Source organism: Camelus dromedarius, chromosome 29 (assembly GCF_036321535.1).
Source record: "Camelus dromedarius isolate mCamDro1 chromosome 29, mCamDro1.pat, whole genome shotgun sequence".
NCBI lineage: Eukaryota > Metazoa > Chordata > Mammalia > Artiodactyla > Camelidae > Camelus > Camelus dromedarius.
This window is the reverse complement of record NC_087464.1, coordinates 14,984,775-15,008,973: the sequence shown is the minus strand read 5'-3', so window position 1 is coordinate 15,008,973 and position 24,199 is coordinate 14,984,775. Positions and strand designations below refer to the sequence as shown.

Sequence of the window (24,199 nt, the reverse complement as noted above, 5' to 3'; positions counted from 1 at the left end):
CAGAGAATGAGGATCAATAGAATGAGACTAGAGAAATGACAGGACGCCTTGGTTTTCAGAAGAGCTCTTCTGAATTTCGAGAAGGGAGTGTCTAGGTGGGTGGGATGTGGAGAAAGCAGAGGGAGAGGCAGGTTCAAGAAAGGCTTCAAGGTGGTGGTGGGAATTGAGCTGGCTCCTCGGAAGGTTGGGGTTTGCTGGGTGGACTAGAGGCATCAGGGCAAGTAACTTGGGCTGAAACACAGGTATGACACAGATAGAAATGTGGAATATATGAGTAATAACAAAAAGAGTGTTTTTTACTCAATAGTAGGAGTTGTAGTGGGAAGATAATTAGATGATGGGGGATTTGAGTGTCAAGCCTACATTATACATGTTTATGAATCAGGACCCACTCAATAAAATTAGAGAGCGAATTTGAAGGAAATTCTGCAGCAGACCCAAGGATAATGTCAAATTTGCTCCCTGATTCTTTACATTGTTTTTTGGGTTTTCTTAAAATTATAGTTTGTGGCAGATGGTATGTTACAGGATGAGTACTGGCTTTGGCATGAGATGATCTTAGACATGAATTCAGGTTTATAATTTATCAGCTGAGGGACTATAGACAAGTTAATAAAACAGTTCTGAGCCTCTGTTTTGTCTATAAAACGGAGATAATCATTTCAGGGTTATAAGGGTTAAATGAAGCAATGTTTATAAGTTGCTTGGGACAATTTTTGGCCATAGTAGATACTCATCCAAGGGTAGTTTATTAAAGGAGAAAATACAGGAAAGCATAGGCCAGTGCCTGGAGTACTGGGGATTCTCTGGAAATGACATCTAGTTCATTGGTGTGTGTGCGTGTGTATGTGTGTGCATGCGTACACACATATATCTAGTGTCCATGCTAGCTCAATCTACCTAGCAACAGTCTGAGGTCGAGAACATTCCACTTACAGACCCTCTGTGAACCCATGTGTATGCCCATCAAAACTTGTTTCCTCTCTGTTTTCCTAAGGTTTTCGCCAACAATTCTAGAGATGATTAATCATTGATTCTGAACCATCTTTAATTAGTGGGAACTTCTAACTCTTCAAGTTTCTCTGCCCCTGGCTCCTCCTTCAATTGGCTAATGATCTTAAAATACCCTTAGCTGCACTACTGTGCCTTTAAAGGGCCTATTTAAAGGCACCTGGGGAGGAATCCCCTGATTCGCACGTTTGCATATTAGGCCAGTGTTCTGAGTGTGTTCGGGAAGCCAGCATTTCCAGATATTGACAGCAGCCTCTTGGCCAGCGTTGACATTGTCCAGCTAGGGCTTGCTCCATGCTGGTCTTTGCCATACATCGTTTTATTTTGCCTAACTGCTTGGGTCAGTGTCGAGAACAGCTAATTAATATTGGTGTTCGCTAACCCCACAGACACACCCGTATTCTGAAATGAACACTTTAAAATACAGTGAACTTTAAATTCGGTCATGCAACACTGTGGGGCTTTTAACAGAATGCTAACAAATGATATTGTTAAGCAATGAAAAAATAATAAAGGAAACCTGCTTAAATAGCTATAACCTCACAGGCTCAAAATTATGCCTGCTGCCCTGGGAATATAAACTCATGAGAACTGAGGGAAGTAAACTGTGAAGCTAGAGGATTTAAAATAGTCTGGGCATACTAGAGAAGCAGTTTCAGCATCTCTTTCACGCTCCTTGCCTGCGGTCCGCTTAGCAGGAGACACACTTGCTTTTCTGTCTCTTTAGTGTCGCCACCCACGGCATCCTCAGCCGCAAGGTTGCTTCTGTGCATGCTGCATCAAGCACGGCAACACGAGCAATTTCTACACCCCTTGCCAGGTCTTGAAGAATCTCTGATCCCTCTGTTACCCTTGGAGCTGTTGGCATTTCATTACCTCACTGTGTTGCAGGGCAGCAGGAAGTTATGGTTGACCTTAAATGAAGCATTTGACGCCCCAGAGAAATGACGTGACCGGTTCCTGGTTGCCAGCAGTTGTATTCACAGCAATGCTGGGGTGAGAACCCAGATTAGAACCCGGGACCCTTGTGGCCTCCATCTGCTCTTGCCTTCCATGACAAATCTCCTCTCCTGCTAGGATGGTTTGACTTTTACAAGATCTTGATTTGCATTTTAATAATCCTAAGCCTTCCCTTGACTCTGCAAAGGAATTAAATTTAAATACGTAGCCTACATTTTATCTTGACATTTTCTTTAGAAGGCAGGGAAAAGAAAAGAGAAAAAAGGAGGGGAGCAGATATTCAGTCTTCCCATCACGAAAGCAAGAGCCTTCTCTTTCATTTTCTCAGCTTCTCCTGGGAGAGGTGTAGGGCCGAGGGCTGCTCTGCAAGCCTCCGGGCTCTCTGGTTACCCCTGGAGACACCAGGAAGACTCTGCATCCAGCATTCTGAGTCTCTGTGGGGAACATACAGTGTCAGCATTAAGTGATGTGGCTTAAAGATAGTCTTGTCAGTCTAATTGATCTTGAGTCATCGCCTTTCCTGTCAGAGCTGTCTGTCTCCTTACCCATAATCCTCATCACTTTGATAGCCCGTCAGGAATACAGGACTCGGCCCAGCCTTGCCTTCATCCAATAACATTATGAAATTGATACTGACACTTCCATTGGCACTAATTTCTCTAAGAGATTGGAGCCAGAGGACAAGTGGTTCGGCTTCATGGCAGTTAAGCTTTCCAAGTAGATCAAGATGGCCTAAGATTGATTGACCTGCGCCCTGAGGAAAGGGGAGGGAGAAGGGAACAGAGTAGAGAAGAGGGAATGGAAAATCAATGGCTGCACCATCATCGTCCAGTGATATTTACTGACTGCCCATGAAGGACAGTGCCATCTATGGCTACTGTGAAGATACAAGAGGGCCCCTCTGAAGACTGCTTCAAAGGGACTTTAGACAGTTAGGAGGGAAGCAAGTTGGCTTCACTCATGGTATCGCCCCCTTGTGTCTGGAGTCCAAAACAACAATGGATCCTAGCCATGACCGACTTGTCTCCACCCTCCACTCCCACACACAAGAAGACCAAGTTATTTTTTTATTAGGGGGACTATATCATTTATCATCCAAGCCAAAGGAGACACTATCATTAATTATGCTGGAACAACAGGTATAAACAAGGACGGTCCTGGGAAAATCAGGATGTGTGGTCACCCACCTTTCAATCATTAAGAACAAAGTGTATCTGGACTAAATGAGATGCTTTCTCACTGGCAGTGTTTAATTCCTTACCTGAACCTCCTTTAGGTTAATGGATTCATCGGGAAACAGGGTTTTGATGAGGAGGTGCCGAGAAAATGAGAAGTTTTTATGGATTGGCAGATTTCATAGTGTTACCTAATCTGGAAGTCAGTACAAGAATAACACCTTAAAAGTGACTGCAGAAAGTCACAAAGTTGAAGAAGAATGCGCGTTTTCAGATTAGATGGTTAGATCTTTGGATTTCTCTTCCTTTGTACCAGTGTGTGCCCATGTGTGCATCTTTAGAAAAATAAATAGGCAACTCACTATTACTAGAATATCCCTCACCACCCCTTGTTGGGATATTCAGTTTGAGTGTTCGATGTCCCTGATAAATTATACTTCAGTGTATTACATACATTACCCATGGGATTATTTTGTCTGCTAAGATGGAGAAGGGGTGAAATTATAAAGAAATGGAGACCAATAATTCTCTGTACACACCTGTTTAATGACCAATAAGCTAGTTTTGCTTTATGTGTGAGTTCCTATGTATTCTGGCTCAGAAGTGCGTCCGTGTGCCCACACATGGGATTTCCAGCACATTTATGTGGGTCTGGTGGGGAGTGGGCATGTGACATCATCACCTTGCTCTGTGTGACTAAAGGGGCTTCCTAGAGAACCTGAGTGCTGGCCTGGCCCGGGGAGCCCCTGCAGGGGGCTGGAGGACAGGTGCGTCAAGCGACACAGGTGCTACAGTATATAAAGCAGGTCATACGAGGGGGGCGACCACAGAGCTGATACGGTGTTATTTCGATTGATTTTGGTGTTACACTGATACCTTCACAAGCTGGAAATCAATGGGCCCTCCGCACCCTCCCCAGTTCCTGCTGCAGCACTGCTCAAATGAAATGCTTATATCATGTTTATGGCTTGTCTGTGAAAGGGATGAGTGAGCCAAGAGATTAATAAGGGCTGCTTAAGCCCTTGCTCACCTGATGCCCAGGTGTGTGGGGAGACGAGGCAGTGGCTAATGTTCAAGGTGTCTTGGAGGTGACGGCCACCGTGCTAGTGGAGGCAGTATCTGTAGGGCAGGAGGAAGGGGCATCCTGTAGAATGAGGCCATGGCTCTTTGCAGGGACCTCAAAGCTAGAATATTTGTTGGGCTGAGGGTCCTTCTCTGGGCTGCCTTCCTTTCCCTCCTGCCCTGGTGTCTCAGTACTGAATACATTATATGAGATATTCAACACTTTATTATAAAATAGGCTTTCTGTTTTCGTTAGATAATTTGGCCCAACTATAGCTTAATGTAAGTGTTCAGAGCCCATTTAAGACAAGGTCAGGGTAAAAGCTATGATGTTCGGCAGGTTAGGTGTATTAAGTGGATTTTCTACTTGCAATATTTTTAACTTACAAATAAGTTAATCGGGATGCAACCTCCTTGTAAGCCGAGAAAGAACTGTGCAGGTCAAGGGCATAACTAAGTTCCAAAGTAAAATTTCATAGGCCTGCTCAGTGACTCGTCTATGGAGATATCCCTGCCATGGATGCAGGGTGAAAGGCTCTTGTTCCAGGACCCTGAGTCCTGGATGTACAGCCTTTTCGGAGTTCCTGTCTGGCAGATAGCTGGGCCTGGGAGATGTGCCAACCATGGCGGGCAGGTGCCAACCTCTGGTCCAGTGAGCAGTAGGTGAGAGGCCACCGAAAGGCCAGGAAGCACCTGCCATCATCCATCATCTCTGAAAGGGCAGGGCCTGTGGTCCAGCAAGTGAGAGGGTACAAGGTTCAGGGCACACACAGTCCTCAGCAGATGCATGATCAGGAACTGTGGAACTTCGTGGGCCCCATCAGAGAACTGTGGGTCCCCGTCTGGAGACTGCAGAGACACCTGGGCATGTCTCGATAGCCCTATTGTCTCTTCCAGTGGCCATCACAAGAATCCACGTTCTTTGGGATGGTTTTGCTGGACACTCATGGGATGACTTTGACCCTGTCCTGTCTTTTTCGAGAGATGCTCTCCTTTGTTTGGTTTAAGATGCTTCTCTTCCACGCGCATTGGCCCTGTGGTTTCTAAGCCGCTCTTGTGAGTTTCTAACTTTAGACGGAGAGATTCATAGTCAAACTTATGAAGTCTCCAAACAACTTCCACAGAGATCCATCTGGTGGGGCGGGGAGGTCCTCGCAGCTCCTGGGGATGCCATCTTGCATCTTACTCCCCAGATGGAAAATTCAGATTCATGGCCACCCCTTATTTCTAGAGGAAGTAAGTTTGATGTGAGCTCCAAAGAATGCTGGATTGGGAGCCTGGAGAGCTAGGTTCAAGTCACAGCTTTCCCCTGACTGTGCAGAAGGTTACTTCAACAACTCTGAGCCTCAGTTACCACATCTGTGAAATGGGGACTATAGTCCCCATCTTGAGTCTCCCATTGGGATGCTGTGGTGATTAAGTAAGTTCATGAATAGGAAAGCCCCTTAGAGTAAGAACGTGTCATATAGATCTGAGTGCTATTGGATTATGGGCTTTAATGCACCAGATCATGAGCACCCCATTCTAAAAGGGTCTAGGATCTCTCATTGCCCTCCCTACTTGGGGCTCCTTAGAAGCCTCAGACCTTTCTGATGAGCATTTTCTAAAAAACAGAAAATGCCTTTTTTGTCTGACAGAGGTGATGGGCCCTGTGCCAAGCCCACGGAGATCTCAGTGTGAACACTCCGGAGTCTCAGGGCTTGGGAATGAGTTAACGATCTCAGAATGGTCTGGAAGAAGCCATTGGACTTTCACGGTTTCTCTGTAATCTAAATCCAGGCTTCATTTCAGCATCCTTGGTTTAGAGGCATTGTAATCCAGAAATGTGTTCCTTCTAGACCTCACTGATTTGAGGCCATGTGATTATGTACCGTGAGGCAGGTGGAGGAGTGATTAAGAATGTGGATTCTGGACAGCTCCAGCTAGAATCACGATGCAGTCACCCACTAGCTGTCTGACCTTGGGCAGACGACTCGGCTGCTCTGACACTGATTACAAGACCCACTTCACTGAGCTACTGTGAGCACTGAATGAGACAAGATAGTGCCCGGTGGTCACTAAGCGCTCAGCAGACATTAGCTAGTTCTGTGGTGTTTTGTTTGAGTATACAAGGCCATTGCACTGGAGAAAGAAGCTGGGTGTTCTCTAGGTGGCAACATGCCATGGCATCTCTCCACGTGTACCTAGAAATACCATGAAAGAGGTTTCCTCCTGACATACCTTGGAGAAGCTATTGCCTAGAAAGCAGTGTGTGAGACCCGGGCAACTGCGGGAAGCCTTTCTAGTGGGGAAGCCCCCATGACCCAGTGCCTAGAAGGCCCCAAGTTTCTCCTGAAAAGAGTTTTGCTCTCCTTACCATCAGTTTCTCTTTCTCTTCTGACTGATCGTGCCTCACTTTAATTTAAAGAACCTCACATAGAAATCATCCACAGGTCAGCCAATGGGGTTTTAGATCTTGTTCCCCACTTGTGAACCAGGCAGAATCAGAGGCATTTGGGCTTAGCCCACAGGAGTTTGGGCTCTCATTCTCCTGGTCTCCGTGTTGAATCAGATTGTGCGATATAGGTAGGTTAGTGAAAAAAGTGACACAAATGAGTGGGAAGGACATGGGGACCTGGGTGAGTCAACATGGCAGCACCTAGACCAGCATGCTTGGAACTGCTGTCGCCTTCTACTTGCCAAAAGTCCCTGGGACATAGGGGGAGAAGCTAAGGATGATTCTTTAGAGGAAATAAATGCCTTAATGTTGGGGTAACACTGACTAGTCACAGTACAGGGGCTAAAGCTGAGTTTAGAAAAGTGTTGAGTCTTGATCTATAATCTCTTTTGGAGGCGTTGGGCAGAAAAATACCAGAATTTTGTAGCCCAGTTGGCTTATCTATGCAATTGGAAGGTGATTACTCAATTTGGAGAAAGCCGATGGCAATTGCCTTCCCTCCAGGCTGCATTTTTGTACCTTCTCAGGCTTCTTGCCACCTGCCATTCTTCTGTCTATAAACTCCTGGTTGCCCCTGCCAGCTACAACCTGGTACACAGGTTGTGGGTCTAAAGTTCCCTGGAAACGTCATGAGCTCCACTCCTAAATGATGCCAGTTCTCTTACAAAAGAATCTCAAGGGCATAAAGATTGAGCACAGGAAGGAGTTGTGGTCGACCCATTATAACTTGTCCCAAGGTCAGAAAAACAGTGCTGGAGGGCCAGACAGCATGGTGCGGTGAAATGAGCCCAAACTCTGAAGTCAGACGTGAGTCTGGCTACCATTTATTAACTGTGTGACCTTGGGCAAATGATGAACCCTTGAGTTTCAATTTCCTCAATGGCATTACTGGGATACGAGGATCTACCCCCCGGGGTTGCTGTGAAGATGAACTGAGATAGGGGAAATCAAGTGTCCAGAACGCCTGTCCTGCCTTCCCTTCCCTTAAATATGTGCTGTCAGGTGGTTGATCAGTAGCATCATTTCAATCACCAAGCAACACGTCCAAGCTACCAATGCTGCGAGGCACGAATAAAGCCTCTGGTTCCTGTAAGAGGCTGGGAGGGAACTGGAGCCAGAGAATAAAGCTTATCTTTTGGGAAATGATTCAGGGAGAGAAGCGGAGAAATGAGGAGGGCACTCCTGGTTGCGCAGCCTGCAGGACCTGGCGAGCCCCGGAGATCACAGTGGCAAAGCCTTTCTGGAAGCTGGAGAAGGCAGAGATGGGTGGGACTAGAGGAGCTGGTCCAGGAACAGACAGTTGGTGACTTGTCCCCAGAAAGCTCTTGGGCACAGCCTATGTTCTCTTGGCCTCTGTTCCACATCTGCCAATAAAAATTAAGAAACTGATTTTCTTTTGTTTGCCTCTGAGGACGAAGCTCTTTTTATGAGACAGTAAATGGAATTCCTCTCTGAGCATGGCTGGATTTTTAATTGTGTTTGTTGTGCTTTCACTTATTCCATTTTATGAGTTCCTGCTCCCAGATTTGTTGATGCAAAGCTCTCACCCACAAGGGACACGTCAATGTTTGATTCTTATCAGTAGGAGAAGGTTGAAGTTTAAAAAAAAATCATTTTCTTAATCCAAAGGTTGCCTTGTTTGCTTCATTCTGACACATTAAAAAACAATGAACCCCATCCACATTTGTCTTCTTGTACTTCTCAAGTTAAGTTGAGGTTGGGGGGAGGATTTTTTTTTTTTTTTTTTTTTTTGACAAAGGAGGTTGTGATCTGGCTCGATGTGGAACTAGATTAGATAAGAGCTCAATTTTGGGACAAAGAGTGGGAAGAGACATTTTAAGATAAATCATGGCATTGAGGACCATAAGCCCACCCTTTGCAGACGGCACTTTAGTAAAGATCTGTCGAGGATGGTGTGAAGAATGCACACTGTCTGAAGAAACGTTTCTGCTCCCTTATTTAGTCCTATAGAAGCAAGACTCCAGAAAGATAGTTTGGACCATCCTGCCAGGCAAGACACCTTTCGGGACCATCAAGTCTTCTCTCATTATCCGATGGTTCTATTATGGTGTGACTGAAGGAAATTAAGTCACCTATTTGGGAAGAGAATCATGGGATGGGAGTGTCTGAGCAGACCTGTCTCCCCTTCGGTCTCTCTCAAAAGCTTGAACTTACCAGAAAGGCTGCAAGCCTGTTTCTTTTTTGTTTATTAGTGCTGCATACCGAAATAATTGTGTAATTAGGAATGGATTAGTGACAGCAGAGAAGCCCATCCCAGGTACTAGATGGGCTGTGTGTGCATGTGTTGAGGGCTCAGAAGGCAGCAAGCTTGACTCCTCCTGACCTGCCTTAGGGCTCAGAAAATAGCAGATGTCCTCTCTTTACTCGTTACCTCTTCTTTGAATCTTAATAAATTCTTCTCCATGGATGTAAAGTTAGGAAGAGAGGCTTCCTTTCCCAGAGGGGCCACAGGACTGTGGGTTTCCCCCTGAGACAGTGACAGGAGAGCTGGCCAGACTTGGGAAGGGAAATTGATTCCTAGAGTCAATGTTGGTGCCTCCATCAGCAGTTCTTCATCTGGGGCAGGTCTGTCACCCCAAGGGATGTTTGGAAATGTGTTGTGTCTTGGGGACATTGGCTTTTTTAAAAATATTTATTGTAAAAATTGTTTATGAATTTTTTTAGAGCAATTTTAAGTTCATGGCAAAATTGAGAGGAAGATGCAGAGAGTCCCCACATATTCCGTGCCCCCACACAAGCATAACCTCCTCCCCTATCGTTAGCCCTCACCAGCAGGGTGCATTTATTACAAGGGATGAACCTGAGACTGGCTTTAATGCCCAGGTCCAGGGATGCTAAATATCCTGCCATACCCAGAACAGTCCTGTCCGAGGAGGACTTGAATTGCCCCGGCACCAGCTGCATCTCCTCTTACGTCCTTTGAAGCGATGGGTCTATGTACTCTTTATTGGTTTTATTTGAAGGAATGTGGTTTATGGGAGAGTGGAGGTGAGTAAGAGGGCCTTGGGGATTGGACAGCGGGCTGATGGCATCGTCCTCTCTCTGATGTGCACGTAGTTGAATAAGAGCATTCAACAGCGCTCAGAAGAGGGGAAGATGATGAATTATCTGTAATCTATCTAGGTGAGTCTAATGAGGTGACTCACTCTTGTCCCCATTCTCCAGGGTCAAGAGGAACATCTTTGAAAAAGGGTCTCAGGGCCCCGCAATCGAAGGCAGCTGCTCATGAGGACGATAATGTACTGGAACTGATCAAGTGTCCCTTTCAGCAAATACATTTCCCCCACAGTCTGCGCGTCCAGGGACGCAGTGCTGCGTCATGGGTGCACAGGCTCTGGGCCAGGCTGTCAGTGTGAATTCCAGCATCGCCACTTCTTTGCTAGGTGTGTGTCCTTGGGCAGGTCCCTGCTCTATGCCTCAGTGCCCCCATCTGTACCACGGTACCAACCTCAGAGGCATTATAAAGGTAAAGGAGATACCTCCACGGGGCTTGATGCACAGGAAACACTTGATGATAAAAATGATGATGATGATTTCTCTAGCTAGCTCTCCAACCCGTTATAATTGAGATTTTCCTCCACCGTTCGGTGGAAACCGCTCTCCTTCAGGCCGTCTTCTGATCGTCAAACGCAGTGGCCAGTTTCATTCTTCGTCTTTCTTGGCCTCTGGATGTGATGCTCTGCAGTGTCTGGAAAGTCTCCTCCTTCGACTCCTAGCACAGCAACCTTTTCTGATTCTCTTCGACTTCTCTGGCCATTTCTTCTCATTCTTCTTCTCCACCTCTTCTTCCTCTGCCTGAATTTTAAGTAGTGGGTTCTCCAGGCCGCTGTGTTATTCTTTTGTTTCTGTGACGTTTTCACGGGCGGCCCCGTCCATCCCTTTCCGTGGCTTGGGAGTCTGTCGTAGAACACTTCTCCCCCCATGGCTCTTTCCCCCGCCCTTTCAGATTCTAGAATAAATAATGTGGAGAAAGCAGACACTGTTTTAGATCACAGGCTTTTGGAACATTTTGTTGACCCCTCACTTTGTCCGTTGACTTGATGAGAGCAGATTTAAATGCCCCAATGTTATACCTTCTCCAAAGTCCTCCTGATTTGGTGTCCTTCCTCCATGTCACCATAGCAACCCAGGTCCCATAATGCTGAGAATGGAAGGGCGAGGTGTAGGGAGTCTTCTGTTGTTTGGTCTTTGGGGACCCGGATCCCTGACACCCCCTTTCCTCCTTTCCTCCTTTCGCCTTTTCCCCCTCCTATAGCTTTCTAAGAAAGGGTGAGATGAATTTTTACATGCCTGCAAATACCTTTCTTTTGCCTTTACAAATGGATGAATACATATTTAGGTGCAGAATTCTAGGTTAAACTTTGGTCCATCAGGATTTTGAAGGAGTTTGCTCAGTTACAGGAATGGTAGTAGGCTGTCGGGGAGACTTATGCTGCCTTCTAATTGCTGTTCCTTTTGAAATATGGCCTGTCTCTCCCTCTTGGAAGCGCTTAGTATCTTCTCTTTATCCTCATGGTTCTGGCATTTTATAATTTTGTGCCTTGATGTGTGTGTGTGTGTGTGTACATGTGCACACAGGTGTGCACGCTCATTTACTCTTTCCTGTGTGTATTAATTGTTCTGGGAACTTGGTAGATAATATTTGAGGGAAATTTTTCCATATTTTTTTTTATTCTCACTCCTATCTTTTCTATTATTTTCCTCTTCCTCTTCGCCTCCCTGCCTCTCTCTGTCTTCTGTTAATCAGACGTTGGATTTCTGGATCAAGCCTTTAATTTTTGTTTCCTTCCAATTTACCACATTTTCCCCTTTCATTTGACTTTCTGGAACATTTCCTTGGCTTATCTTCCACTCCTCTTTGACTTTCAGATTTTGATGATCATAACTCTCGAGGATTCTTTCTCACCTTCCAATTGTTCACATTTCACATACCATCTTGTTTTCTGGGTGCAGTGTCTTCCTTTATCTTTCTGGGAATATTTTTTAAAAGAAGCCTTCTGCTCCCTGCGTCACCTCTGGTTCCTGCAGGTCCCTGACTGTCTGTGTGTCTTGGGCTCCCTCTTCCACGCTGAAGCTTTGCTGAGGTGTCTGGTGACCCTGGATGGCTTCTTTATATTTAGGAGTTGAGCTCTGGAAAGCTGCAGAGATCCTGCTTTGTGTGCATGGGTGGGGCTTGTCCACTGTCCTGCCTTACCGAGGCATCTCTCTTTGGGAGACCCTCACGCATCACCCTCCAGAAGTCTTTTTTGAGGCATTCAGTTTCTCCAGAGACGCACTCTGTAATCCCCTGTGGGGTGGGGGTGTTTGAGGTGAGACTGTGGGGGAGGTGGCTGGTAGGCAGGGTTGCTCCTGGTTTCTGTTGTTCTGGGGGCAAGAAAGGGCTCAGCCTCATGCTTCACCCCGGTCCTCCCTTGAATCTTTCAGGTTCGGTTTCTCTGGGAATAAACCATTAGACTCCGGTGGGATGAAGGTGAGGTGATGGCCGGGTGCCTTGTTTCAGCCCCGAGCCTCACCCCAGCCTTCCTGGGTCTGATGTCCCTGCAAGGACTGGGCCTCTCCAGCCGGACAGACTTCCTATCACATTTCTCCGCTGCACATCGGGTGGTTGTTTCTTCAATATCTTCCTCTTCTCTCTAAGCGAGCGTTCCTCCTTGGGTTTTTCATCTTCCAAAATGTTATTGAAATATCTCATTTTCTCTTGTCTCCCCTCCCCTCTTTCTCTTTGTGCACAAACATTTCTCTAATTCCTTTGTGTGTGAGTAGCACTGGGGAGAGGAGGGTAAAGGCTAGTGCTTAGTTTTCCGTGTTTAACTGGAAATCACTGTTGGAGTGTTTCAAAAACAAAAAGGTTCGCACGGTGTTTTCAGCAACTGGCCTCTTTTTTGCCAGGCACGTGATGATTGTGAGTGTTTGGGCAACCATGTCCTGCTCTGTTTCCCCGTGGTCTCCAAGCACAGTTAGACATTTGTCGTGGAATGGAATAAGCCTGTCTGGGCTGGCGGAGTGGCATTCAGGGTCCTCAGTTTGTGTTTACCCATCTTCCATTTAGTTCTGCCTCATTGGCGCTTCACCTTGCTGTTTGATGGGAAACATTCTCCCCATAAACTGCAGTAAGAAGTAATGGATTTCTGCAGTGGAAATATTGTTCAAGCCGCAAAACCAAATCACAGCAGGCACTTTGTCTTGGGACCGTGTGTCTTGCAAAGCAGCCATTTAAAACGCCACTTGGAGGAAGCCACAAACAGTCACAGCTAATTCACTTTACAGGAGTTTTATTTGTACATATGGGAGAATCGCGCCACCAAGCAGAATCATTGCTCTACCAAGACAGCGGCATGAATTGTCTTTGTCAACTTGTGTTTGCAAATAACCTTATTTACTGGGTTTCTTCCTTGCGTTGGAAAATGGTGGCACTGGGGTTGGTGAAGACACAAATGATGTTCTCTGAGGCCGTAGGGGCAAGTATATTGGAGCTTTCAAGGCTGGGACAGGTGGCCCAGCTGTCTGTGGCTGACAGTGGTGCAGGCTGAGTTACTGTCAGCCGTGAGAGCGGGCTCCGGTTAGATCCAAGGCCACGTGGGGCTTGTCTCTCTGTGGGCCAGGGAGCATGGACAGCAGAGTCCAGGGAAAGCTGCTTCACCCTCCTGTAGGAATCTGATGGCCCCTCTGGAAAGGCTGTCCAGCCTCCAAGCCTGAGAGGCTCCAGATCTTAGCTGGACATGGGACTCCCATGGAAGGTCTTTAAATCCTAACGCCCAAGTTGCACCCCCAGAACAACTGCATCGAACTCTTTGAGGGTGGGACCCCGCATCCGTAGGTTTGAAAGCTCCCGAGGAGACGAGGGACAGGGGGCATCTTGCTGCTAGATCTTTTTTTTTTTTTCATCCTTTTGTTGTTATGTAAGCAAAGAAACGTATTTACACTTTCGATTATTTTGAACTAATTTGGATTTTGGGGAACGTGGAAATAATTCATGTCATAGTCGTTTCAATTTACTCTTATTTTGCAGCTGTTTCTGTGATGTGATGGGGTAGATTTCTCTCTCTCTCTCGTGAAAGAGAATTAAGCGGTAGTTCTTAATTCAGAATCCAGAGCGTTTGGAGGGGAATGGGGAATACTTTTCCAGTGGATTTTGCTCCTACAGAAAAATCTGGTGGCAAAAATAGTGAAAGGGTCTGTGGGCAGGACTGGGCACTGGCCGATGTGACTTCACCAGGGTCCTGTGTCTCTCCTGGCGTGCGCAGGTCCCGTGGCTGTCATCAGCGGCGAGGAGGACTCAGCCAGCCCTCTGCACCACATCAACCATGGCATCACCACGCCCTCGTCGCTGGACGCCGGGCCGGACACGGTGGTCATCGGCATGACCCGCATCCCGGTCATTGAGAACCCTCAGTACTTCCGTCAGGGACACAACTGCCACAAGCCAGACACGTGTGAGTACTGCAGTAAATGTCGTCCCTTCTGGGGAGGGAGGGTGACGTGGCGATAGACCACACGTAGCTGGGGCTCTGGAACCTTCTGCAGTGACCTACCACCTGCTAACCTCCCACTCTCTCAGAGACCCTCCCTCTTTGTCTCAAAACTTGAAGGATAGCTTGGGCAAGGAGATGCCACTGGGACAGGGTCCCCTGGGCAGAGGGGCTCAGGGCAGGGAGCAGCCTGGAGGCAGGAGGCCCCGCCCCACCTGGAGAGGTGCTCCCAGTAAGGCAGGGGGCACAGACATGGCTGGTTTCATTTGTGGACCTGCCTGTGTATTCAGGAAACATAACCTGACTCTGTCCAGCCCCTCGGGTCGTCAGAACCTCCACCCACCCATCCACGAGGGGGAACGGGGATGAAGGGCGATGGGTGCCTTTTGAATGGAAACATCTCTCTAGCTGCCCCTCCAGTGCCCCGAACTGTATGTCCTGAGAATTGGATCATGACCCCAGGGCTAGGACCCTCCCCTCCCCACTGCAGATGTCTCACTCCGATCTGAGGGCTCCGGACACCTGTTTCCTACTGTCTCTTACCTCCTGTAGGTTCAGCCCCTCTCTTGGTATTTCTGCTGAGCTCTGCTAGGGCCTCTCCCAGCTCCTGGAGCCTCCATGGCCTGGCCTTCCATCCAGCAGGGGTTCCCCTGGCTGTGTCCCCAGGTTCAGTCTAGGCCCAGCAACCTCAGGACACACCCCTCCCCTCTCACTGCTCCTGCCCCCAAGAAATGCTCAGCTATACCAGGAGAGGGAACAGAGACCCCCGAAGACTGCCTTAGAGCAGGTAGGGACAGAAGGCATGGGCTAGGCTAAGGCCTTATCTTACAGACAATTTACCCGAGGTTCTGAGTACCCCCTCCCTGTCCCCAGGCTTCTGCCAGTCTGTTCTCTTCATCTCTGGTCTGCTGGTCCCAGGTCAGCCTAGGGAGAAATTCCTCTGGCCTTGCTCTGCCCCCAGTGGAGCTCTCTATACTTGGAACACACTCTGTAACTTGGAGAACTCTCGCTGCTCCCACCGGTCCATCTTATAGCAGAGTGGGCATTTGGCTACCCCATCCACCTTGGCTTCTGTTTTTCTGGCTCTGATTTTTAGTGAGAGGATTGCCATAGTGGGAGGGACTGGGCTGGAATCAGGATAAGGTCCTCCGTTGCCCCGGCCATGAGTGCCTTCCAGAATCCGTCTCAGTGTTTATCAGACTCCCCTATCAAGTGTCAGTTTAGAGAAAAGGAACTTGGGTTCTGGACCAGGGCTGGGCAAGGGAAGAAGGACAGCTGTGTTTCAGATAAACAGTGGGGAAGACAGTGCAAAGAATGGTTCTCCTCTGGCTAAAGCTCTTGCCTCTGATCATGTTCATCCCGGACTGATCTGGGTGTGGCTGGGAGGAAAGCCCTTCTGTGATGGTAGCATGGGCCCAAGACCCATCTAGGGTTGGTGTTGCTGAGTTTTCTAAAGTGATGCTGGTGTTTAAAGAGAGACTTGGCATTGCGGTGCTGAATATACAATTGATTTCCATTATTCAAAGTAATGTTTTATAAAGTCACCATGAACACTGAATTAGTGCATGCTGGACCATTGTTCCTAGGGGAAATCCAGGGTTAGGTTCCTGTGAGCCTTTGGTCACAGACTTATTATCAGCTGATCAAGGCATAACCTGTCTTATGCGTGCTTCTGTTTAAAGATAGCTTAGTACATGCTGTTGGTTCATTCACCTTGAACTCACAGTGGCCGACAGCGCTCTGACCCATGCCTGAACACAGCGTATCCAACACGCCTCTTTTCTCCATGAGACCCATCATGGTCTTCTTGCCCATAGGAACACTAGACAGCACTTCAGTACTCTGCTGGGGGCTGCCTTAAACAGGGAGCTCACCCACAGAAAGCACAACATGCAAAACAGGGGCCTTAAATAGACCATGAGAAGGGTGCTTGTCTGTAATACAAGAACCAAGACAAGAAGGCAAGGCGTGGCCTTTGACCTTCAGCGGGGAACGTGCATGTGGAGTGACTCAGATTTGTCACCACCCCTGGAATGTTTGTAAATGGCCGTGAAAGCACGGTGAGTATTGGCTGTGGATTGGTTGCACCGAGGTTGTGGCGAGTAGGCGAATTCATAAATACGGAATCCAGCCTGCAAGGCGAGGACTTCCACAAAGATGACCAAAGCCGGAACCACTAGGTCTGTGACTGTGTCCCTTTAGCTGGGACCGGTGGCTCCTTCAGGAGTGAACGAGTGGCTTCTTGGCCAATTGGCCATGGAGCTTGTCTTCTCCGGGAGAAGAGCCGCCAGGACCGGTTTCCCAGCTGCGGTGGGGAGCACAGAGCCTGCGTGCGTAATGCAGTATTAATAGCGCATCGACGTGATATAGATTTCTGTCACCTTCTATACTAACAAACATTGCTTAGCGCAGGGTAATGATGGGTGCTTATTCCCAGCCACTTAGCTCAGTGTAATGGACTTGCAGATAAAATATGGAGAATGGGCTTCTTTGTCTGGGAGGCTGGGCGCCCCCCCCCCCTACATCCCGGAACTCGGAGCAGAGGCTGCTGCTAGTGAAGAATAAGCCTTTCTAGGTTTTTCTCCAGCAGAAGTCCTGATGGCCTTGCCTGATGGAAGGAAGGGGGTCTAGTTACAGGGCTGGGCTAGGAGCTCCTCCTTCGGGAATGAAGCTGGAAGGAGGAGGCTGGCGTACCAGGGACGGCTGTTTGCTCCCTGTGGTTGGTTAAGGAGGCAGGCTTGGCTAAATGTGACACGGAGAGGATGGGACCGATGCGGGGGTGGGGAGGTGCTGCTCTGCAGCGTCTCCTCCTTTATTCTGCTGGTTGCGTATCGACAGCCCCCAGTGAGGGAGTGATAGGTGGAACCTTGGTGAAGGCAACCGTGAGACTTTTCCTTAGCCTTTTTTAACCAGTTGGGTATCTCCAGGCCCTGTTCGTCAGGCACTCTTTCTTAGCACATTTTAACTGAACATAAATTAGGATTGTTCCCCTTGGATTTTTCTTCAGTCTTATTTTCAGATCCAATTAGGATAAGTATCAGGCCCCCGAGAGAGCTGTGATGCTAGGTTTGGTGAGTCCAAGGAGGAAAGGCGTGCTCAGACACATTGCCAGTTTTCTTTCTGTCTAGAAAGAGCTAGATGATTCCAGAAGGGGTTATCTCAGGAGCCAAGGCAGTAAGTCCTGGGCCCACATGCTTGAGCTTGTCCTCAGGGTTTCAGTCCCTGGAGATTAACCCCTGTTGGGTGCTGACTCCCAAATCCCTTTGATCTAAGCATAATCTAAGCATGGCATTTTGCCATTTTTTCCCCTTATCCCAGGAAGTAAAAAATCAAATGATGCCATGTCTCCCAAACTGCCTTAAAACGCTCAGCATTCTTGAGCACGTACTTTGGAGCTGTAACCAAGCAGTCCAAACAGACAGACTCCCGTCCATCGTGAGCTAAGACAGCCTGCCTTCCGACTGAGCACCATGACCTCATCTGTTCTGCGCTTCACTGCCGTAATCACATCCTCAAAGTTAGTAGCTGCATGCCGTCATGCTAATTAAGTAATTGGGTGTAATTACGCTCACTGTAAATACACGGTAATTGGCTTTAAAAAAAGTACTTAAGGGATAAGCATGTGCTACACGGCGGAGGAGGAGGTGGAGAATGACAAGCCCCCCGGCCAGCCTGGAGGAATGTCATGGTGGAGCATGAGCCCCAGGGAAGGTGCAGCCATCAGCTGAGAGTGAGATGTGGAGTGGGTCCTTCGTTTCCTGTGCAGAGCCTGGGAGCAGAAGGACCACTTGTCTTCTTGGCAGGCCTGGCCTCAGTCTTGTCTTCAAGGAGTGGGAGGATTAACTCCCCTCCAGAGATCCTCTCTAGCTCAAGATTTCCCAGAGCCATCTTTACTCTTCTTGTTTTCCTTCAATTTGATTCAGTCTTCCAGTCCGTATGGGAGTTTTTTAAGGGTGATCATCCTGAACCAGCTGAGAAGTCCACAGAGGGGTCAGATGAAAGTTGGGCATTATTGCTAGACTTAAGAAAGTTGCTTAAAGTCAAAATGGGCTTCCTGATCCCAAGCCTTGAATTTGGGATACACAGAGCAGATGCTGTCTATATAGTTGCATGGAAGGTAGAGTCTGCCTCATTTTTTGCAAGTCAGGAAGCTTAGGGGTGCCCTGGAAAACCACACCGGCAAGGAGAGTCTCCCTTTTCTGCCCCACCCTACCCGGAAGAGAAACATGATGGGAGGTGATGGGTGGGCAAACCTCACCCATCAGGTGAATCACTTACCTCTGATGGGGAGGGGCCAAGAGCACCGGCTGAGGGATGGGCTGGAGGTTCCTTCCTGTATCTCCAAGGAGACAGAAATTCCTACTTTATGGGTAGAAGCTAAAAGGCAGGGAAAGGGAAAAGAGACACCTGCCCCCCATCCTTAGAGGCGGCAGGGGCTCCGTCACTAGTGGTCCCCATTAGTATTCTCTTTCCAGAAGCCCTTTTCCAGGAGAAAATGGCCATCATCTCCATTTCCGATGAATGAGCGTGAGTCATACTCTTGATGGGAGTTGTGCCAAAGAGCCGGGCATTCTCCGCCCCGTTGTGCTTTCTTCTTAATGGTTGATAATTAAAAACCTAAGCTCTACCCATCTCTTAGCCAAGAAGCTCTGAGTCCAATGGCCCTTCCGTCTTCTCCTTTAATTCAGGATTTCCCAAATTGTGCTCTGAGGGTTGTTAAACATTTTTCAGAAACAATGTTCGCTGGTCAAATAAGTGGGAAAACCTGGGTTGCTTTTTTTTTTTTTTTTTTCTGTGGGATTCTGGTAACTTTTAATGGTAAAGAGCATTGCAACTTCGTAGGAGAATCCCTGAGTCTGCAGCATTTTCTGAATTTATTGGGCCATCAAACCTGATCTTTGAGGTGTCCCTGTTGGCATCTCTGTGGTCACAGATCTTCAGTGGCTCACACTCCCTGCTGTTCTGGGTTTGGGGTCCTGTTTTTGCCTCCCCAGCAGATGTGGTAGCTCGTCTGACAGAGAGCCCAGATGGGCCTGAGCCTGTTTGGCATGTGCACCATCACATTTCTTCCCAAGCATCTGGGACGGACGGGAAGTGGTTGTGTTCCATGGGAACGCCCAGAGCTGGGTTGGTGACATTCTTCAGGATTTCTGGCAGAGCACCAAGTGCCCTCATTCAAATGGATCAGGGGTCTTTCTCTGCTTAGAAGCCTTTTGCAGGTGTCTCTAACACTTCCTAAACCCCCAGATCCGGCGATGCTGGTCATGGCCAAATTTTCCCTGCATTCCTCATTTCCAGGCAGATCTGCCGTTTAGGATTGGAATCTCAGGGAGCTGTCTCTAAGGAGAAATGCACGATCCAAGAAGCAAGCTGCTGCCTCCGAGCCACTGTTTCCGAACCGCTGTGTGGAAGGTCAGAGCACCTCTCCGTTGCAAGAAGGGGATCTATGCTCTTGGCACACAGTGGGCCAGGGCAGGGTCTAGCCCGCTGAGAGAGTGACCTGAACCCTTGGTGACAGGGGATCCTTTTTCTTTGGAAAAGAAAGTGAAATGAATGTGGGTGGTCCCAGACCCTGGTCCCAGCCTATCGACTCAGTGACTGTGTGACTGTGGGCAAAGCATTCACCTCTCTAAACTTAAGATAGGAAAAATGTGGCCATCTTAGCTGGCATTTTTTAAAATTAATTTAATTTTTTTTTTTTAATGGAGATACTAGGGGTTGAACCCAGGAGCTCATGCATGCTAAGCATGCACTCTACCACTGAGCTCTACCCTCCCCACTGGGCCATTTCAATGGGACCAAGTAGCCTTAGCTGGTATTTTTTGAGATGATGTGGCATGTATGTGATCATCCTGGCCTTTAACAGCAGTAGTTTTACAATGATCGTTAACAATTCCTGCCTCAAATATACTGTTGGGGGAAACCAGCTTGATGTGTCAGAAAGAAAGGTTTCAAAGCTTGAAGTTATTTCTGAAAAGATAAGTATCTTTCCTTCCAATGATTTCTTTCTCCCAACTCTTAAGAAATAGCATTTTATCACCCAGATCCACAGCCACAGTGATGCTATTAGGAGTCAGGACTGTAATATGTTGGTTGTCGGGAAATGATGGATGAAGATGAGCAGAGGGCTCAGGCCAATTTCCTTTTGGGTTAATGAGACCAAAATGCTGTAGGCTCCATGAGGGGACAGTGGAGAGATTCATGGTGGGATTCTTTTGTGTTGTTTCATATTCTTTGTTTGATCTCCCCTCTTGGAAGCAAACATTACTTTGTTGAAATTGCAGGGCCCCTGCTTCCCTGTCTGTCTGCCCGAGAGCCTCACGCTGAGTTACTTGTATGTCTGTGCCCACATGGTTCCTTTAGTAGTTGGAGTTTCACTGCGCATCTGCACAGGACCTTCCTTTTTTCCTTGTTCTTATGCATAAGTACACAACCCCTTCATTCTTTCTTAGCAGATGTATACTTGGGGCCTCCAGACACAGATATATGTGTGGGGGGGTCTTGTTCATATTTATGCACATAGCCCATGTTTGGGACACTGATTGTATCAGTTCAGATCTTTTGGCTGAATGTACTAGACCATCCTGACCCACTGGGCTTAAACAAAGAGAAAATTGGTCATTGCATAACTCAAGCAAATAAGTAGGGAAGCTTCCTGGTGAGGTACATTAGGGTTCTCGTTCTACTCTTCTGTGATTCTTTTGTCTCTGCCTTTCTGTGTTTTGCTTTACCACCAGGCTGGCTCCCCTCATGATTACAGAATGGTTGCAGCAGCTCCAGGCATCACAACTAAACACAAGGACGGAGTAGGGATGTGCAGAATTGTTTCTTTTTGTGAGTTGACTGAAATTGAGAAAACCTTCTCCCAAGTCTCCCAGCAGCCTTTCCCTCCTGTCTCATTAACCAGAAACATGTCATCTGTGTATTCCTAAACCAATCACCCATAAAGAAAATGGGGCTACCACAAACACCTAGGCTCCTCCAGATTCTGCCCTGGGCTTGGGGATGCAACTCACCTTCCCCGGAGGCATAAGGCTGCCTGGAGGGGAGTGACCGCCTCCTCAGAATTGGGGTCTATTAGCAAGGAGGAAAGGGGAAATGGCTGTGAGAAGTGATGCTGCCTGCCACCCCACCTCTTCTCCAAGGGTCAACCTATGCTCACTAGTCATTCAGCCTCCTGCTCTCCTAGGACCGAGCAGAGGCTTCTTGGGGTACAAGTGGCCGGAGGAAGAGGAGAACATTGATCTCATGCGAATGTGAGTTCTCCTGTCTCCCCCTAGGGAAAGCAGGCTGGTAATTTGTGGTTGCTGTCACTGCTGTTCTGGTCTGGGGAACTGTTCTGCTAGTTTTCAAGGCTATACTTACATGCCCGAGCAAAGACACATTTCTTCACGTGGTTTTAGCTGGATCCGATTATCTTGGTTGAGCAAGCTGTGTGCATTCCTAGGAGCTGCTGTGTGATCTTTTGGCAGCATCATTTCTGGAGAGTCGGTGGGAGCAGGGGCTGGTGAAGAGAAGGAAAGAAGTGAATAGAAGAGAAATACCGTTTGCTCAGTACCTCTCAGTACCTCCCGAGGGCCAGGCTCTGAACCTTAAGCACCTGAAAATAATAACATCTTACACTGCATAGTGCTTACTGTGGAGCACTGGAAAGAGTTTAAATAGAATAAACTCTTTAATCCTTACAAAGCCAGAGCAGGTAGGTGCTGTTATAGCCCCCCGCCCCCCCACCCCTTCATAGATGGGGAAACTGAGGCCTGGGGGAGGTTAAGACATTTCCTGTAGCCTCAGAGCTTGACAAATGACAAAACTGTGGTGAGACGGAGCACGTCACCCTCTCCTCCCCTCATCAGGTCCTTCTCTCTGCATTAAATCCGACTGTAATATAAGTGTTACGACCCTCACTTCACAGAATAGGAAACTCAGACTCAAGGAAGCTAAGGAACTTGCCCAGGGTTACTCACTGGTCAGTGAGGGACCCAGGATTCAAACAAAACTTGGGGGTTAGGAACCTGCCTTTTGCCTGGGCCTGGACTGCCTCCCCTCACTGTGAGCTGACCACCACTTCACCTGCACCCCAGCCTTTTGGGAGACTGAGGATGGTCTTGGAGATTTTCAGGCAGACGCTAGCTTGGGTGACCCACGGTGCCCACCACGGAGTCCGCACAAGGCACGCCCTTTCTGACGCGAACATGGCTTCTGTGTAGGCTGCCCGCTGCTCAGTTCCACCCAGGCAGGTCATCTAGCGCTTTGGAGGCCTGGAAGGCAGGGCCCAAACTCGATGGGCAGTGGAGGGGATGCAAGAGCTACACCGGAGGAGGGGAGCGGAAGTCCTTGGGGTCAAGTTGGCCTTTCTCGGCCAAGCCTCCTTTTTTCCTGTCCCTGGTAGCTGCGTAGCTTAATTTGCCACCCATGTTGTGGCCAGCCGGGCCTCTCACCAGACACTGTGTGAGCTTCTGTCCCCAGACCCGGAGTTGCTGGTGACACAGCAACTCTTCGCACTGGAGTCTGCTGAGTCTGGCGGCCCTCATGCCATTGGTGAAGAAGAAGTGTAAGGACTAAACTCCTAATGGCTCACTGGTTGGTTGAATTATGCTCAGCGTAATTCTGAAAATAGATTTTAAATATGTGCTTGGGGATTTGTGGGGATTTGTTGCTTAGGAGCGTTAACTCAGTGGTGGCTGGTTTGACAAAGTCATCAACACCGGTAGCCTGGGCGTGGGGCCATGCTGTTCAGAGCCCTCGGGGCCAGGACAGCTTGCCAGAGTGTGTGTGGGCAGGTGGGGAAAGGTCCCCTTCCCTTCACACACACCCCTTGGCAGGTGATCGGAGAAGGTCATCTGGTTGACCCAACCACTGCAACCCTCTCAACGTCCCCAAGATGGGAAGGGGACACACAGAGATTCTAGCTTCTCCATTTTACCACCTCTGAAGCTGAGGAGCGCAGAAGTTGCCCTCTGTATAATTCCAGGTTTTTGCATTTCCTGGAGCTGCCACTCAGGGGAAGAACCAAAGGGAAGACTCAGAGGCTCACTGAGCAGGCTCTTGGCATGTTCCAGTATCATTTGGTCTGCGTGGTATCCTTGAATCCCAGGCCTGAAGGGGGAGGTATATGAAGGGCTCCTGGTTGGACCTGGGCTTCTAATACCCGAGCTTTTTTCGGTGAATGCTGAGTTCATTTGGAGACATGACAAAAACTAGTTAAGGTCCCTCCGAGAGGAAGCATCCAGCCGCAGACAGGACCTAGAGACCTCCCAACACGCCTAAAATCACCTGCTTTAGGCATTTCTTTCTCTCTAGCCTATCAGGGACCTAAAATGTCTTCCATTTTTGATGCAGGTGGGTCAGAAAAGGAATATCATAAATGAGCCTCCATGAGGCAAAATGGGAAGGTGCCATGAGATTCTATTTCTGAGGGGAAATTGGGCAGCGGTCTTTTTTTCCAGACCTTTGATTCCACTGCTCCATTTTAACCTCTGTCTGAAAGGCTGCGTTTCCCTATACCCTGCCCTGGGGTAATTTATACCCAGCCAGTCGTGGGATGAATACCGTGTCCTCAGGGAAGGGAGGAAGTAAAAACAAAACCTGGAAGAAAAGAAGAAAAATAATGATGCGCTGCTCTAATAAAGAAATTACCGATGTTCTACATTATGAACTGTATTAATTTTTAATGGCTGAGAAAGGACTTGATTTATAATGCATCCTTCTCGCTGCAGCGCCTGTCCTCAGCTAATAAATAAATGACAGGTCTCTTGTATTAAAAGTATCCGTCATTTCACGTTGTTGGAATGTAAATGGTGAGAGGCATTGAATGGAAGGACCCTGGGAGCAGGCACGCCCTGCTGGGCGCAGTGGGAGAAGGGGCTGTCCGCAGAGGTTGGCCTGCTTCTGCAACTGGAGCTAAGCTTTTTCCTTTCTCTTGGTGTCAGCAGAGTGACCCCAATAGCTCCAACTCTTGTGGTCCAGGAGAAGGTTCATAGGAAGCGGTGATGGAATGCTTAAGGAATACTTAGTGATGCAAATTTAAATTCCTGATCCTTGAGCAAAATTCTCTGTGGCTTCTC

General features: G+C 48.1%; 1 protein-coding gene across 5 annotated transcripts in view; it reads left to right on the top strand.

Annotated features, from left to right (window-relative positions):
• NTRK3 (neurotrophic receptor tyrosine kinase 3) overlaps positions 1-24,199 on the top strand; it is a 335,000-nt gene that overhangs the window by 186,317 nt on the left and 124,484 nt on the right. For all 5 annotated transcript variants that reach the window (XM_031440537.2, XM_031440536.2, XM_031440532.2 and 2 more), the window contains exon 12: positions 13,911-14,099. In XM_031440537.2, the coding sequence (XP_031296397.2) occupies positions 13,911-14,099 (189 nt within the window). The remainder of the gene's footprint in view (positions 1-13,910; positions 14,100-24,199) is intronic.